This window comes from Lampris incognitus, chromosome 1 (assembly GCF_029633865.1).
Source record: "Lampris incognitus isolate fLamInc1 chromosome 1, fLamInc1.hap2, whole genome shotgun sequence".
Classification (NCBI taxonomy): Eukaryota; Metazoa; Chordata; class Actinopteri; order Lampriformes; family Lampridae; genus Lampris; species Lampris incognitus.
This window is the reverse complement of record NC_079211.1, coordinates 29,631,184-29,646,637: the sequence shown is the minus strand read 5'-3', so window position 1 is coordinate 29,646,637 and position 15,454 is coordinate 29,631,184. Positions and strand designations below refer to the sequence as shown.

The following is a 15,454-nucleotide window of genomic DNA, read 5'->3' as shown; positions in this document are numbered from 1 at the left end:
TTTTAAACGTTTCTCCCCCTCTGTGAGCTCCAGGTGGGAACCGGTCGTTCAGAAAAGTCATCCCGCCCGCGGGGGACATCTCGTTTGCCTTATTTTGTTGAAAATACCGGTTCTGGTCCGAAGGTAAAAAAAAAAAAATCATGGGGCGGTTCCCCCGGCCCCGGGGCATGTCCCTGGCCCAAGTATTGAGAACAAGCAATTGGGAATACAATTCCAAATTGAAGTCGGGTTTCTAAGAACTTCCAATTTAAAATGTCATTAAGGGTGGAAAAGTCAAGAAAGTTCAGGCCACCATGTTCATGGGAGTTTATTAAGACTGATTTTCGAACATAGTGTATTCTGTTTCCCCACACAAAATTAAAAAGCATGTTATCAATGGCAACAGAGATGTTTGTTCACATCTATAGATAAAGCTGCATAAGTAAGTCGGGATATGCCCTTTGCCTTTGTTAGTAAAATTCTTCCTCTAGTGGATAAATCTCATTAAAGCCATAAATTTAGTTTTTTTCTGTACCTTTCCTATGATCGGGTTGAAATTCAAAGAGCATCTAGAGTCTTTGTTTTTGTTAATAACAATTCCAAGGTAAGTGACTGAATCTTTCACAGGAATGTTAGAGATTAGAGATAGAGGGAGCATTACAATTTTTGAGGGCAAGCAGCTCACACTTACTGATGTTTAAACAGAGCCCAGAAGCATTTGAAATGTTTTTAAATTGTATCAATGGCGACTGAAACCTGTGAAGCATCCTTTAAAAATAAAAAGTGGTATCGTCAGCCAACTTACTATAATAATGATAACTTTTTCAGCTATTGTGATACCTTTCAAGGGGCTGAGCTTAATGAAGTCAGAGAGTAATTGAGCACAAATTAGGAACAAATATGGCGAGACAGGACAGCCTTGTCTTGAGACCATGATTTAAGTCAAATCTAGGAGAGGTGCCTGCATACAGTTTAATTGAACAATTTGCATATCTATACATGGTCTTGATAGCTGCACAAAAGTAAGGACCAAAACCAAATTTCTCCAAGGCCTGAAATGTAAAGTTGTGTTCGACTGTGTCAAATGCCTTGCAGAAATCTAGAGACAAAATAAAACTATCATCACTGCAAAGATCAGCATCATCAGTAAGGTAAAGAACCAGCTGATGTTATTAGATATATGTCTATGCCTCTTAAAACCAATTTGGGTTTCATCGATAATGTGGTCCAAAACAGCTTTTATTCTTTTGGTGAAAATCTGAGCCAGGATTTCGTAATCATTATTAAGAAGAGAGATTGGACACCAGTTGTCAATGTAAAGCGGCTCTTTCCTAGGCTTTGGAATTAGGGTTAAAAGTCCTTGAGATAAAGTGGGAGCAAGGGTTTAATTTTCAATGATTTGTATAAAAACACTGTGGAGGAAGGGGGCTAATTGCTCTGCAAAAGCAATGTAAAATTCGAATGTTAAGCCATCACCCCCTGGGGATTTGGTGTGTTTTAGGTGATGAATGGCAAACAGGACTTCATCTGATATTATTGAGCTATCACAAAAAATGTTTTGGTCATTCTTAATTGACTTTGTTTTGGTGAGATATCCTGGAAAATGGTTAGCTGCTACCTCATTATATCGTGATTCATACAAATTTTTATAAAATGTGGAACAGTAATTAGCTATCTTATGGGGATCATCAGTAATAACTCCACTGATACTGAGTTTTTGAATGGAATTGGTTTTACTATGAGATCTTTCTAATTGGAAGAAATAGGCAGTGTTTTGTTCCCCTTCCTCCAACCATTTTTTCTTGACCTCAAAAAAGCTCCCTCCACTTTCAATCTGTATATTTCATTTAACTTATTTTGCCGTAAATTTAAATCCTGTATGTTATTTTCTGACAAATTTTCCGGCATAATTTGAGTAAGAGCAGTTATTCTAGTAATTACCTTTGTTTCTTCAATTTTTTCCTAGATTTAGCCAAAAAGGATCCATACTATCTTAAATATTTTGTCACCTCAAATTTAAAAAGCTCCCAATTTCTGCAAAAGCATTTATCAATTAAGGCCTTGTTCCAGAAACATTTTATCAAAGATTGGATTTTCTTGATCACTAAATCATGTTTTAAAACAGAGTTATTAAGTTTCCAATTAGAGCCTCTAAATGTATGAATAGTCTTCTTCTTCTTCTTCTTCTTATTTTGGCTTATTCCCTGTTTCTCAGAGGTCGCCACAACAGATTTTATAGTTTCTATTGGTACCCTGTGAGGGCACAGCACCAATGGCGGCCGGGCCTTGACCATTCCCAAATGGAGCCTCGACCAATCCAATATGGTCTTGTCAATTCGCATAATGATTTGGCAGAATTTTACATTGGATGCCCCTCCTGATACAACCACGAACCCTATGGACAGGGGCACAAGGTAAAGCACTGGATGCCATCCCAGTATTCATGGACTTGTGCCCATGCCTGTCGCCTTCTCTAAATGTATGAATAGTGTTGTACCGAAAAGGCGCTTGGAGTGACACAGCTCTATGGTCTGTTAGTGTTGTTAATATGTAAGCAGTTAGCAGCAAACGCCATTATTCCCTTTTAAACAATCAGAAACTAACCAATAATGTATGCATGACTTAGAAGTGCAGGCATTATTATTCCATGTATAAAGTTTTATTTTTTTATTTTTTTCCCTTCATAAATCAACCAAATGGAACTTTTGTATGAATAGCATCAGAATAGAAGCTGGAGAATTGTTTGCACTTGGAGGCCACCTATCTAAAGAACCTTATAAAGCAATGTTGAAGTCACCACCCATAAAAATCAGTATATTCGGGTATTTTGATAACCAGTGTAAGAAACAGGATTCTAAGACATCAAACAAAAAGTCATTTTCAGGTTTAGAGCTATAGCCATATACATATACATTGGCAAGCAGGGGAATGTTGTTATCAACATTAAGAATTAATAGCACATAACGGCTATTAGGATCACTTTCTGAGTGCAAAATATCTCCATTGAAGTTATTCTTTAAGATAGAAACCCCTGCAGATCTTTCTGCACCATGGGAGAACCATATGGCATTTCCTCACTGAGCTTTCCGCATCATTTACCACTGAATGTGACTCTTGAAAATAAAAAAAAACAAAAATAAAAAATCAGATTTCTGCTGTTTGCAAATAAAAACAACACTTTACGCTTTATAATCTCTCTTAATCCCCTGGCATTGAGAGAAACAACTGATAAAGACAATGGAATGAGGATGTGTTTTTTTAACAGTGTGTTTAGAGTAGATTACATCATTAGAAACCCCGATGGGCTGTATTTGGTTTTTATGGCCGCCAAATGACATCATGATACATCACTTGGCGGAATGAAAGAAAAAAAACTGTTTCACTGCCGCCCCAGAGATGCAAAAACGATCTGAAACAATTGCAGATGCTTTTCATCTGCTATCCCTCTTGCAGTTCGACAGAGATAAGGCTGAAAAAAAGGTGGTTTTTCCATTTAAATGTATACGTTTGATATATTTAAAAAAAAGTCAGGAGAGATTAGACAAGTCAGTTTAAGAAATGTGTCTTATGTTTACATTCGAGATTTCTGCGTGTCATTATTATTATAAATAGGGAAATTCATTGTGGAAAAATATGATGTTAAACATAGCACGATGCTGACCCTGATTCTGAAAAAAAACTGTTAGGAGAAATATATCAAATGGAAATACTGATATTAGTACACCGCACCACAGTAATTCCTACTCCCTCGTCCATTAATGTCGGGCTACTAAATGTTTTCTGCTCTCATTGCCTCTTGGAAGCCAACACCAATGGTTTTATCGATGACGATGTTTAATTTGGCAGGAAGGACTGAATCATAATTTGTGGGTGCTTCTCTGAGCTGGTGATGGTTGTGTTTGTGTGGCGAGTGACAGTGTCTAGTGGCACCTGGTGTTTTGTGCTGGAGAGGAAGGTGCTTCCACCTGCCAAACCCAGTCCAACATTAATGCAATAAAAGGTCAATGGTCGCTCTTTGTCATGCTGAGGTAAGGCCGTTATAACGGCCACCACAGAGGAACACATCCCCTGTGCAGACCAATCAACAGAGAGCAAGCAGTCTTTCAAAATACAGTTATGAACTCTAATGACCGCACCTGATGAAGTCACTCTTTGCAATGCAACAATGGCGCCTCAGTGACATACTGTTATCTGTTAATGATCACTCAATGTAACGTTCTTGAGAGCATCAAAATGGCAGCACGCACTTGTCCATTTTTGCAAGTGCTCAGCTCAGGTTCCAAACGGGCACAGAGGAATAATAGTTTCCCTCAGCTTAGCAACAAGGGATAGCAACTAGCACAGCGAATATGAGGTAGCATGCTGCAGTGACCTCTGATGTTAAAAAAAAATAAAAGTGCGTGTGTGTGTGTTGGGGGTGGGGGTAGGTGGATGTTATAAGAAGTGTACTGATGATGCCTGCAAATAACTGGCTGTCTTCTCTCATGGCATCTTGTGATGGTGGAACCTGTATTTTGAACCTCCCCCTCTTCCCTAAGCACACCTGCAGCCATTTACACCAATCCTCTCATTGTTTGTGGCTGTGCCTGTTGCAGACCACTTGATTTAAGCAAGAGTCACAAAAATTACGTCAGCGTCTTGATTTATGTAGCCTGGCCGTAATGCTGCCGTACATGCTGGTGTGAGATGAAGCTTTTATGGAGAATCTGTTGATTCTCTGCTCCATGGAAACTCCATAAAATCCCAGTAGTGCTGCTAAGGCTGCATCTCAGATATCCAAGACTGATTGACACACATGGACCAAAATATAGTCTCAACCAGTGTACATACACACGTACACACTGATTTCCCACGCACCCACGCCAGCCAGAGCTAAATCCTGAATGTAAGCCAATCCATTACATGACCAGTATAACACACTTGCACTTGCACCCATATGCATGCATGCATGAACACGCACGCACACACACACACACACACACACACACACACACACACACACACACACACACACACACACACACACACACACACACACACACATTCGCATTTCCAGACCTGATTAGTATAAAACAGGCTCATGAATACCAAGGCAAAACTGGTGTGTTATAAATATGTGTGATATGAGTGCTTTTCCCCGATGTGGCTGGCATTGTCTGTTCTGCTGAAGGTCAAACTAGCCAGCTCTCATTTAGAGCTGCTCACCGTGACAGAGAGGTAAGCCAGAGCATGCTTTTATAATATTACATAAAGATGAATAAAGAAAGGAGGGAATGCTGCTGACAGCTGTGATGGGTTATTAATTATGGTTTCAAAACCACGTGTGTGCCTGTGCGCACATGTGTCTGTGTCTGCATGGTGGTGGTGGTGGTGGTGGTGGTGGTGTGTGTGTGTGTGTGTGTGTGGGAGTGGGAGTGGGAGAGAGAGAGCGATGAAGGGAGAAAAAGAGAGGGAAAGCGGAGATAGATTGCCTCTGTGTCTGGCTCAATACTCAGTTCTTCCCATCAAGTTTGTTCATCTTGTAGAAAACGTGAAGTTATAATGGGTCTGCTTTAATATGCGCGAACTCGTTCATCTCCCTGCAGCCGCCTGCAGGGAAACAAAAATCAGAAATCAGCTAACATGAGAGGGGAGCGTCCACTTTTGACCTTTGTCGCTATGGGGGTTTCTATCAGTCGTTCCCTGGTAAAACGTCGAGGTTTGACAGCAGCTCCTTGCTTTCGCTGTCATGTGTGTCCTTTTCTGCTCTATCCCTCCATCGCCACTTCACTCTCCCTTTGCTCTCTCCTCTGGCACAGCGGCCTCCGAATGAATGAGATGTTGGGTGCATGGTGATTGAGTAGGTATTGATTGGACTGCAGCGTGGCATACGAGAGACCAATGAGAGCCGGAGGACCAGAGCGGCACCAGCTGACTGCGTCTCTCATCGCACATTCTGCAGGAAAACACGAAACACAAGACCACTAGAGGCACACTTTTACATCAGAAAAGGGAAGAAACAGTCGCACTCTCTAGGTAGCATAGGCCTTTGTATACCCTTGGCACATCTCCACCCTTACTGGGCATAGCTTTTATCAAAAGGCACACGATCCACTCTCTTCAGCAGTCCCCTGTGTCATTGGACTGACTGGGCTCCAGTCACTTATCTCTGACTGGAGCTGGCTGTCATATTTCACTGTGACGTTGCCAATGGAGACTGGCTTGCCATGTCAGCAGTGGACTTGGTGACGGAGGAACTGATGTGGAAATGTTTGCCAAGGAAGAGGGGGAATTACCAGTGATGGGACTGCCATCCCATCACTGGTACACACACACATCCATCCCGCACGTACTTCATCCTTGCACCTGCAAAAAAAACAAACCCCAAAAAAAAAAAACCAGATCATTGATGTTAAGAAGCAGCCAAAGGATTTAGTATTCCTTAGGCATGGCATTAATTATAACAACCAGGGACATGTTGGAGGGTAAACCCACCTCAACGCTATTTAACTAACCTGGCCAAATTGGGAAATTAAGTAATACTACTTATTTTGTTTTTCATAACTGTGTGTGTAGTTTAAAATGCATTTCAGTGTGATGTGGAGAGACAAAGATTGACGCAAATGGTTACTACACTACACTGCACTTAAATATATAGACCGGTTTTTCCGTAATAGGGGATGTTCGCTTTGAGGAGATAACAACAGGGTTTTTAGAAATAAATAAAAAGAAAAACAGCATGTGTGAGTGTTAGGGTTTTTTTTTTCATAAATCACGAAATATAATTTGTTGAGGTTTTCATACAATGAGACTGAAATGATGCGATGTCTTGTAAAATACTGTTTGATGGTATTTAGCATTAGGTAGGGTATGTGAGTCATTGAGACAAAATGACAGAATCACATCTCTGAACACATAATGGTGACGTCCGGTATTTTGCCAAGTGGAGCCCCCTAACTTGAAGTCACGTTGGCCATTTTACATGCAGTTTAACTGGCAGTACGCTGCGGTCACAAATGGCAGGTCCACCTGCCATCTCATTCATTCTGTGCAGATCTGAGCTGGAGGTCATGTGACATAAACAGGCAGCGCCGAAGGCAGTAGAGCAGACGCATCCCATGGCCAGGCATGTGCAAGAGAGAAGCCGCATAAAACTGCAGTGAGAGCCCAGAGAGGTGAAATGGGGGGGGGGGGGCGCACCGGCCAATGCGGTGCGAGTTCTCGTTACCATGGGAACGCATTGATTATTTAACAATTTAAACGGAGCCTGTGCCCAGCGCTTGCCAAGGTTCAGTGGGAGTCTTTGTATCTTTGCTGTCCCAAGGCTCTGCAGCCAAGTTAGCGCTCTGAGGTGCAGTGACTCGGGGACAAGATCCCCCCCCCCCTTACCACGCTAAGACAAAACACAGAAACAGACGGACAGAGATGCATTCAAATGTGAATGGACTGAAAAAACGAGAGGACTGATTTATGGATAAGAAGATTGGAGGGTAATAGTTAACAGATGGATGAACTGAAACGGAGTGAGAGAAAGAGAGCTTTACAGTGAGTGGGTTTGTTATCACTTGTAGTGGTCAGTGGAAACTGGTTGTAATACTGTCCTGCTGGGAGAGCAGCCTGGATTGTGTGTGTGTGTGTGTGTGTGTGTGTGTGTGTGTGTGTGTGTGTGTGTGTGTGTGTGTGTGTGTGTGTGTGTGTGTATACACTCTCTGCTAGCATGTATGGGCATGTGTGCATTGACATTGCCAGTTTGGCAGAACTGGCTCATGGTAGGCTCTTGCCTCTTATCCTGTGTGTGTGAATGGTGTGATGTAAGTCTCCCTTGTGTGCATGTGTAGTCTGCCCTCCTGTCAGGTCTAATTGGTGATGGTGGTCACGTGGCTCTGGTCCTAATCTGTTCTGGTGGCATCTGGACACTGCTTGGCATCCTCATCATATTCTTCATATATCTTTTAGTCCCATTATAATTTTGTTATCCTCTTTCAATGTTGTATTCTGTAAATTATGTACACACAACATCCATTGCACGTCTGTCCATCTTGGGCGAGCGATTCCTCCTTTGTTACTCTCCCTGAGGTTTCTCCTTCTTTTTTTTCCCGATACTTTATTAATCCCTATGGGGATATTCAGCTCTGCATTTAACCCATCCTAGCTGTGTAGCTAGGAGCAGTGGGCAGCCGCCATGCATTGCCCGGGGACCAACTCCAGTTCGTCTTGCCCTGCCTCAGTCAGGGGCACAGACAGGAGTATTAACCCTAACATGCATGGCTTTTTCTCCTTGTTAAAGGCTTGTTTTTTAGGGAGCTGTTCCTTATCCGATGTGAGGGTCTAAAGACAGGATGTTGCATTGCTGTAAAGCCCACTGAGGCAAATTTGCAATTTATGATATTGGGCTATACAAATGAAATCGACTTGACTAGAAGTGAACAGTGCAACAGCTGTCTGGGAAAATAGCCTTCTGTGGTTAGTGTTTTGAATCAAAATGGAAATTAAGGGATTAATGGTAATCTTGTCCAGATTTTGTGATTCCAGCAATGGCCCTCCATCACCCCCATCCATCTCCCTTATTTGCAACATCTCCAGCAATTGTCACCCATCTCCCTTTTCCCTCCCATATTCTGATATTCCTGGCTTATGTTTACTTAAAAACACATATTTACATTTAGATCCTGTCCAAGGCTGACGTTAGTCAGAGAAACAGTGCCTCTATCTGTGGGTTTGAGTGATCCCCACTCTCCCACTGAAGAGGAAGAACTCAGACAAACTTAGATGTTGATTGAAAAACCTTTGTCCTCTTAGCATCAAGTGTACTTACCAGTAAAAGATCGTTGCTATTATTTAAAAAAGAATTGTGTGCCTGACGTTGTATAAGCTCTGCCTCATAGTACTCTTGCAGGACACTTGAGCAAGGCGTTTAGTCGCTAACTTCTCCAGCACCATTGAGTCACACACCAAGGAAATGTGACCTCTCTATAGAAATACAAGTGCAGGGATCAGGTGGGGGTGAGTAGGCTGGACATGCAAAAGACTAATTCCAGTCAGCATATGTTTAGTAAAGCAAATTAGCAAACAAAACAATGTTGATCTTAAATCTCTGCTTTTCCGACTCCCACGACGAGATAACTCACAGTCCACTATGGGGTCTGGATAGCTGATTACACATGCTAAGATTATCTCCCGCTTTTCTTTTTTGTTTGCTTGTTATGGGAGATGCAGATATAGGGATTAACCAGCAATCCCAGATGAGGATAACATTGCTGTTTTATACAATAGATAGCTTTGTTGTTTTGGTGCCCTTTCTATGGCCTTAGAGCCATTACTGCACCACATTTCACAGCGTCCATCAAATAGCCACTGTAAGTGAGGATGAACACTGCTAGCCTTACGTTATTGTTGTATTTGTCATGTTCAGAGTCTCCCCAACAGTGGATTCACTTCCTTAGTCTGGGTCAGTCACAGAGGGATAACGGTTACCACTGTAATAATCTCTGCTACCCTCGGGCTATGCTTCATCGCTGCCTCGCACATCTCTTGCACTACAGAACTTGGTGGTGTGGTTTAAATACAGTAAACACTTCACAGTAGGACTGCTGCAACTGTGGCTGTAGTAGCAAACTGTGGACTTCTTAAATCACTCTAGGATGGATAGCATAACCGTAACCCGCACACACACACACACACACACACACACACACACACACACACACACACACACACACACACACACACACACACACACACACACACACACACAGTCTCGGATTGTTCGTGTTGCTCGTAAGGTCTTTTTAAGATGAAAGATAGAAAGGAGGAAAGCATCCAATAGAAACATGCACATGCAAGCACTGTTGTGAGCATCTGTTTATCCATATGCAGATTACAACAAAGGCGTGATTGTGCTGACTGGAGGGGTTTGTGGCCACAGCTGTCCAGAGTCATAGAACATCACCGCAGAGTGGAGCAGGTCACATCCACACCCCTGTTTCCCGTTGATCTGGACTGGAAACGTCATCACTAAGCTACTTTATGGAAGGCTGTGGAGCAATGGAGTGGCACATAGGAGTGCACAGCTTGTTGGGGGGGGGGGGGTGAATGTTTTTTATAAAAGGATCAAATCTTTCAAGTGTTTATTTCAAGCAGTTGGAGGCTCCATTGTCTTGTCTTGCAAGTGCTGAGCAACAGTCTTGCGAGTGCTGTGGCCTCCTCCAGCTGTGATTCAGCATCTCTGAAACAAGCTGTATGAATCGACACCAGTAAACAGCGGCATTTAAACCCTTCTCAAGTGGCATGCTCTTTGATGGTGTTTTCTAATGGTAAACCATAACAGAAAGGTTCAGAAGTAGATAAATCTCAACCCACTACTGCAAGGGCCTGATTTCCTCAGCTGTGTTTCAGAACTAGTGAGGGATGGGGTGGGAGGGGGCAGAACGTAGCCATGGAAAAGCTTTCGATCCGCAGTGAGTCGGAGTCTGTGCCTCAAAGCCCATCAGCCATCTCTGCACGGGCAGCTTTACTCTTTTCAAGGAAGCCTCACGATATCACAGCCCACATGCGCTATCGCGTCATGGCACAGGAAATACATGTATGCATGCTGTGCATGGTGATAGTGGAGGCTGCTGGAGGGAGATTGATATCAATGAGAATCAATAAGAGTGGCTTCGCAGTGGGAGGCCCACGGCTGCAGTATGGGAACACAGAGGTGGGGGAGGCAGGGGAGGATGAGAGGAGTACAAAGGTAGCCAGTGACTATCTCTGCTATGCCAGTCCTCTGGGTGCGTAGCTCCCCCAGTGGCACAGTTAGCACCCCTTCACCCACACAGTTCAATCAGATCAATAGAGAGCACACAACCAGCACACCCAACCAACAGCTGGCCATCAGGCTGACTACAGTCTCCTTTACTTCCTTCTTCCTCCATTTCCAATTTGGCAGCCTTCCTCTAGGATTACAGCTCTTCCGGTTGAGATCCTTAAAATGGTGGATTTTACCATACAATCAATTTTATACAGTATTTGCCTCTAACAACCCCACAAGTTTCCTCTGCCCATCTTCAGGCCTGAGGTAGAAAAGAAACACCAGGTGGAGCAACAGAGCTAAACTGGAAAAAATGTAATGTCATATATGTATGCCATGCATTTCTTTGATAAAATAAAATATTTCATGTTGGTCGACGTTTGCGCAGCATTGTCCCAGAACTCTGTGTACCCACTCTGACTGAGGAGTCAGTGAACCATAAAACCACACGTTCTGTGTGATGGAGTGCATGCTGTCATGTCTAGAGTGTGAAATGATAGTGAAAAGTGTGTGTATGTGTGTGGGGGGAGGGACAGCAATGGATGTGTCGTCTCTACAGTAGGGACACAGTGGCATTCGTTTCAATAAGGGACCGCAGGATGTCTGGCTGCAGCACTAATAAGCAACGGTCTCTCTACCCCAGTCCTCATTTTCAGTCATCACACCTAGCCATGATCCACCCCCACACCCCCAGCCCCAACCCCAAGGAGACACACTGACTGTTCCCATGGCATCCATTCACTAGCTCCTGACTGATACTGTGTGTGCTGCATGTGTCTGAGCTGCCAGCCCTACACACTGAGGTAATGTGTATCTCTTCATCTTCGCAGGCCAACCCTCCCCCCATCATCGTCAACGCAGACTCACTAGATGCAGGCCCTTATGTAAGTATCTGTTCTCTCTTACTCACTTTGATCCTCTCTCTCTCATTCTCTCCATCTCCCTCCCTCTCTCTCTCTCTCCATCTCCCTCCCTCCCCCTCTCTCTCTGTCTCTCTCTCTCTCTGTGGATGGAAGGGCCTCATGCTAGCAGCACGCTAACATCCATTATCCTATTGACCCTGCCTGTTTGTGGAGATTGTGTACAGCACAGTTATGCATTGAGTGTCAAAGTGCACATTCTCAGGAACCAAAAAGCTGATGTACTTTTGAGTTTAGCATTTGACTCAAGTAAATGGATGTTCAAAATTGTGTTTGTAGGAGGTAATATATTGTAAGGGATGTATATATAAGCTTACTTGTCTATTATCCAATCACCCATTTCCTCTCTGTATTTAACTAATACAAGCATCATATTCTATCAATACTATATGATAATTGATAAAGTGCAAGATTTTATTATTTTGAAACTCCATATGTCCTCATCTAAGCGCTATTTTCAAATGACTTTTTTTTTTCAGACTGATCCAGCTATCATTTTTGTTTTAACAGGTAAATGGCAGTGATGGGATGTATAAATATGAGGAGATCATTTTGGAGAGGGTGAGTTTCCTCTGTACAATGCCATCTTTTCCACACTCTTTCACATTTTTACACATTTCCCCTTTCTCTGGCATTTTCTGCATTGTTTCCTCCACATGCCTCAACAGGATCTTTCCACACTAGGGGGCAGCAAGCAGCTCTGTCAATGACAGACTGGGCCCATAAAACATGAAAACCAACACAATTGCTTAATCTTTGTAATGACACATTAAATGTGAATAATTTGTTTAATGTAGGAGAAGTTATGACTCTGACTCCAGTTGAGAAATAACGTGTCTTTATTATCTCATGTGAGTATAATGAGTACAGAATTGTGCCAGTGAAGCTTCACATAATCCTGCACATGTCATCACCAGACGACAGAGCTGTAAAGTGCTCTCCTGTTCAATTGTTTAGGAGGCAATGTTGCGCTTCTCAGTGTTAGGGGTCAGCCAATGGCAAAGCATTATGATGTTCCTGCTCTTGTTGTTCCACCCACATATAGATGCGTCACCAGACCCTTGATAGATGCTGTCTCTCTTCTTTTTCTCTGAGTGGCATTTCTATATGCAGGAAGCTTAGAGTTTCAAAGGTCTGTGGGTGTGTAACATTCAGTGGTTGGACCCAGTCTGCTCCGTTGGGCTCCAGAGCAGCACACTGGGAGGCCTTAGCCTCCCTCTGTCCTAATTTGTTGCGACCGTTGCTCATTAATTATAGAAAATAATAAAGTGAAGTCTTTTCTCAGCTGTCTTGTTTGGTGTCTGTCTCTGCGGCCATGGCTGTCAAATGCAGCAGTGTGTGTGGACCCACTGGATCTAAATGGATCCTGTGTCATTTAAGAGGGAAGAATGACAGGAGACTGGATGCTGTGCAAAGACAGAGAAAAAGATAGACAGTGAGGGAGAAAGAGAGAGGCTCCACATCATGCAATAGATATGATACTTCTGGAATCATCTTTACTGACAATCATAAATCCACTTTCCTGTAGACATAAGCAGCTCTACTGCTGATGCCCTGCAGTGGGTTGATGCAGTATGCATGACATTTTGAATGAAGTGCCCTCATCTAATGGAATACATATGCATGGCATTATCATCTGTCACATGTGAGGACACACATGTCTGTGAAAGTGGACATCAGAAGTAGCCAGAGAGAAATCCCCTTGGAAGTCTGCATTGATCACGTGTCCCCCTGAGATACCAATACACTTAAGTGCCATATCCTGCTAACCTTGAGTCCACATTGAAGCCGGCACTCACAATCAAGTGTGTGTGTGTGTGTGTGTGTGTGTGTGTGTGTGTGTGAGAGAGAGAGAGAGAGAGAGTATGTACACTGTACAATAATGCTAATGGTAATCATAAACTCTGTGCAGGGGAACTCTGGCCTGGGCTTTAGCATTGCCGGGGGAATGGACAATCCACACATCCCCGATGATCCAGGGATCTTCATCACTAAGATTATCCCGGGAGGAGCTGCCGCTATGGATGGAAGGCTGGGGTAAGTCCCACCTCTTCCACACCTACTTTTCTCACCTCCTTGCCTACTCTCTCCTTTCTCCTCTTTCCCAGCTCCCCCCTGTTGATTCACTGGTCTAACCTCTGTACTGTCTTCCCCTTTCATCTTCAAGTCTCACCATCACTGTGTCCCGCCAGGCAGTACTGTGTGGGAGGCAGTACCTCTACAGCCGTATGCCCCCGGGCTCTATATGTTTCCTCCGAGTTATGATTCACTGGAAAACCAAAGTCTGAAACATGCAAAAAAATCCTGATCTTGATGGCTTTTTATGTCTGGTTCTGACTTTCTCTTTATGTTGGCAATGGTTCTCTCTCAGTGTGTGTGTGTGTGTGTGTGTGTGTGTGTCTGTGTCTGTGTGCGTGCGTGCGTGCGTGCGTGTGTGCGCGCATCAGTTTGTTCTTGTTCAGCTGTATTTGCAATGATCAATTTGAGTTTTTTTTACCATAAGAGTAAGGAGATTTGTGCAAAGTGGGGACATTTAGGCCTGTCCTCACCTCTTCAATGGGTTATTTTAGGGTTAGGACTTGGGTTTAGGGTTAAGGTTAGAATTAGGATTAGGCTGAGTTTAGGAAAAGGTTTAAGGTTAGGCATGTAGTTGTGATGGTTAATGTTGGGGTTAGGGGCAATTTAGTCAATGAGGGTCTTCATGAGTACAGAAAAACAAGTGTGTGTGTGTGTGTGTACTAGTATATGTTCATGTGTGTTGTATGCGTGTATTAGTGGAAGTCTAGCCAGTTTGCACAAAGTGACTTAGCTTCACATTGTTGTCTCATTGACGGACAGGGGAGCATGTGTGGTGTGTATGCACAGAAATGTGTGTTAAACAATATCCTTCCTTAGGGTGAACGACTGCGTGCTGCGTGTGAACGAGGTGGACGTGTCCGAGGTGGTCCATAGCAGGGCTGTGGAAGCCCTGAAGGAGGCAGGGCCGGTGGTGAGGCTGCTGGTCCGGCGAAGACAGGCCCCGCCTGAAACGATTCTGGAGGTTAACCTGCTCAAAGGGCCTAAAGGTCAGTGATAGTAATTACTCTCCTCACCGTCATTACTCAACCTGGTATCTCTGCACAGCTTCATCCGAGACCTATGTAAATAAATGCAATCTTAATGAATGTAATGACTATGACGAGCCCTGTCACAAACTGAAGAGGATTTCAGAGTATTAAAAGATAGTGTTGGACTAATTAAATAGTCATTTAATGGAAGACAAATCTATAAAATACTCCTTTGCTATCTTCTTGGTAAATTGAAGTAGTCATTGACATATCATCCTAAAAGTTTTCCTGTTTTGGTTTTTTTGATAAAAGTCCAGCACATATTTTGGAAATTGCTGCAGTCTATTGTCTTGATGCATGCTCAATAATCCAGGTAAGGAAATCACAGAAAGTTGAATGAGTTCATCTCGACTCAGCGTTTATTAGGAGAAACGTTTCGTCATTCATTTAAGGGATTTCTTCAGTCTCAACTGACTGCAGGTCCCCAACCTTATAAAAAATATGTTTTGCATAATGACCGAAAACAATGATCAGTTTAATCTTTTTGCATGCTCAATAATCCAGGTAAGAAAATCAAAGAAGGTTGAATCAGTTCATCTGGATACAGTGTTTATTGACAGATACGTTTCATCACTCAGTTAAGTGATATCTTCAGTCTAATCTGACTGCAGGTATCCCCACCCCTTATAAACAATACAGTCGCATAACGACCAAAACCAACAACCAGTTTTATATGG

At 43.1% G+C, this 15,454-nt stretch overlaps 1 protein-coding gene across 2 annotated transcripts in view; it reads left to right on the top strand.

Annotated features, from left to right (window-relative positions):
- The window catches only part of dlg3 (discs, large homolog 3 (Drosophila)), a 108,054-nt gene that overhangs the window by 59,573 nt on the left and 33,027 nt on the right, over positions 1-15,454 (top strand). For both annotated transcript variants that reach the window (XM_056294205.1, XM_056294233.1), the window contains exons 5-8: positions 11,581-11,634; positions 12,181-12,231; positions 13,583-13,707; positions 14,566-14,735. In XM_056294205.1, coding sequence (XP_056150180.1) covers positions 11,581-11,634; positions 12,181-12,231; positions 13,583-13,707; positions 14,566-14,735 — 400 coding nt within the window. The remainder of the gene's footprint in view (positions 1-11,580; positions 11,635-12,180; positions 12,232-13,582; positions 13,708-14,565; positions 14,736-15,454) is intronic.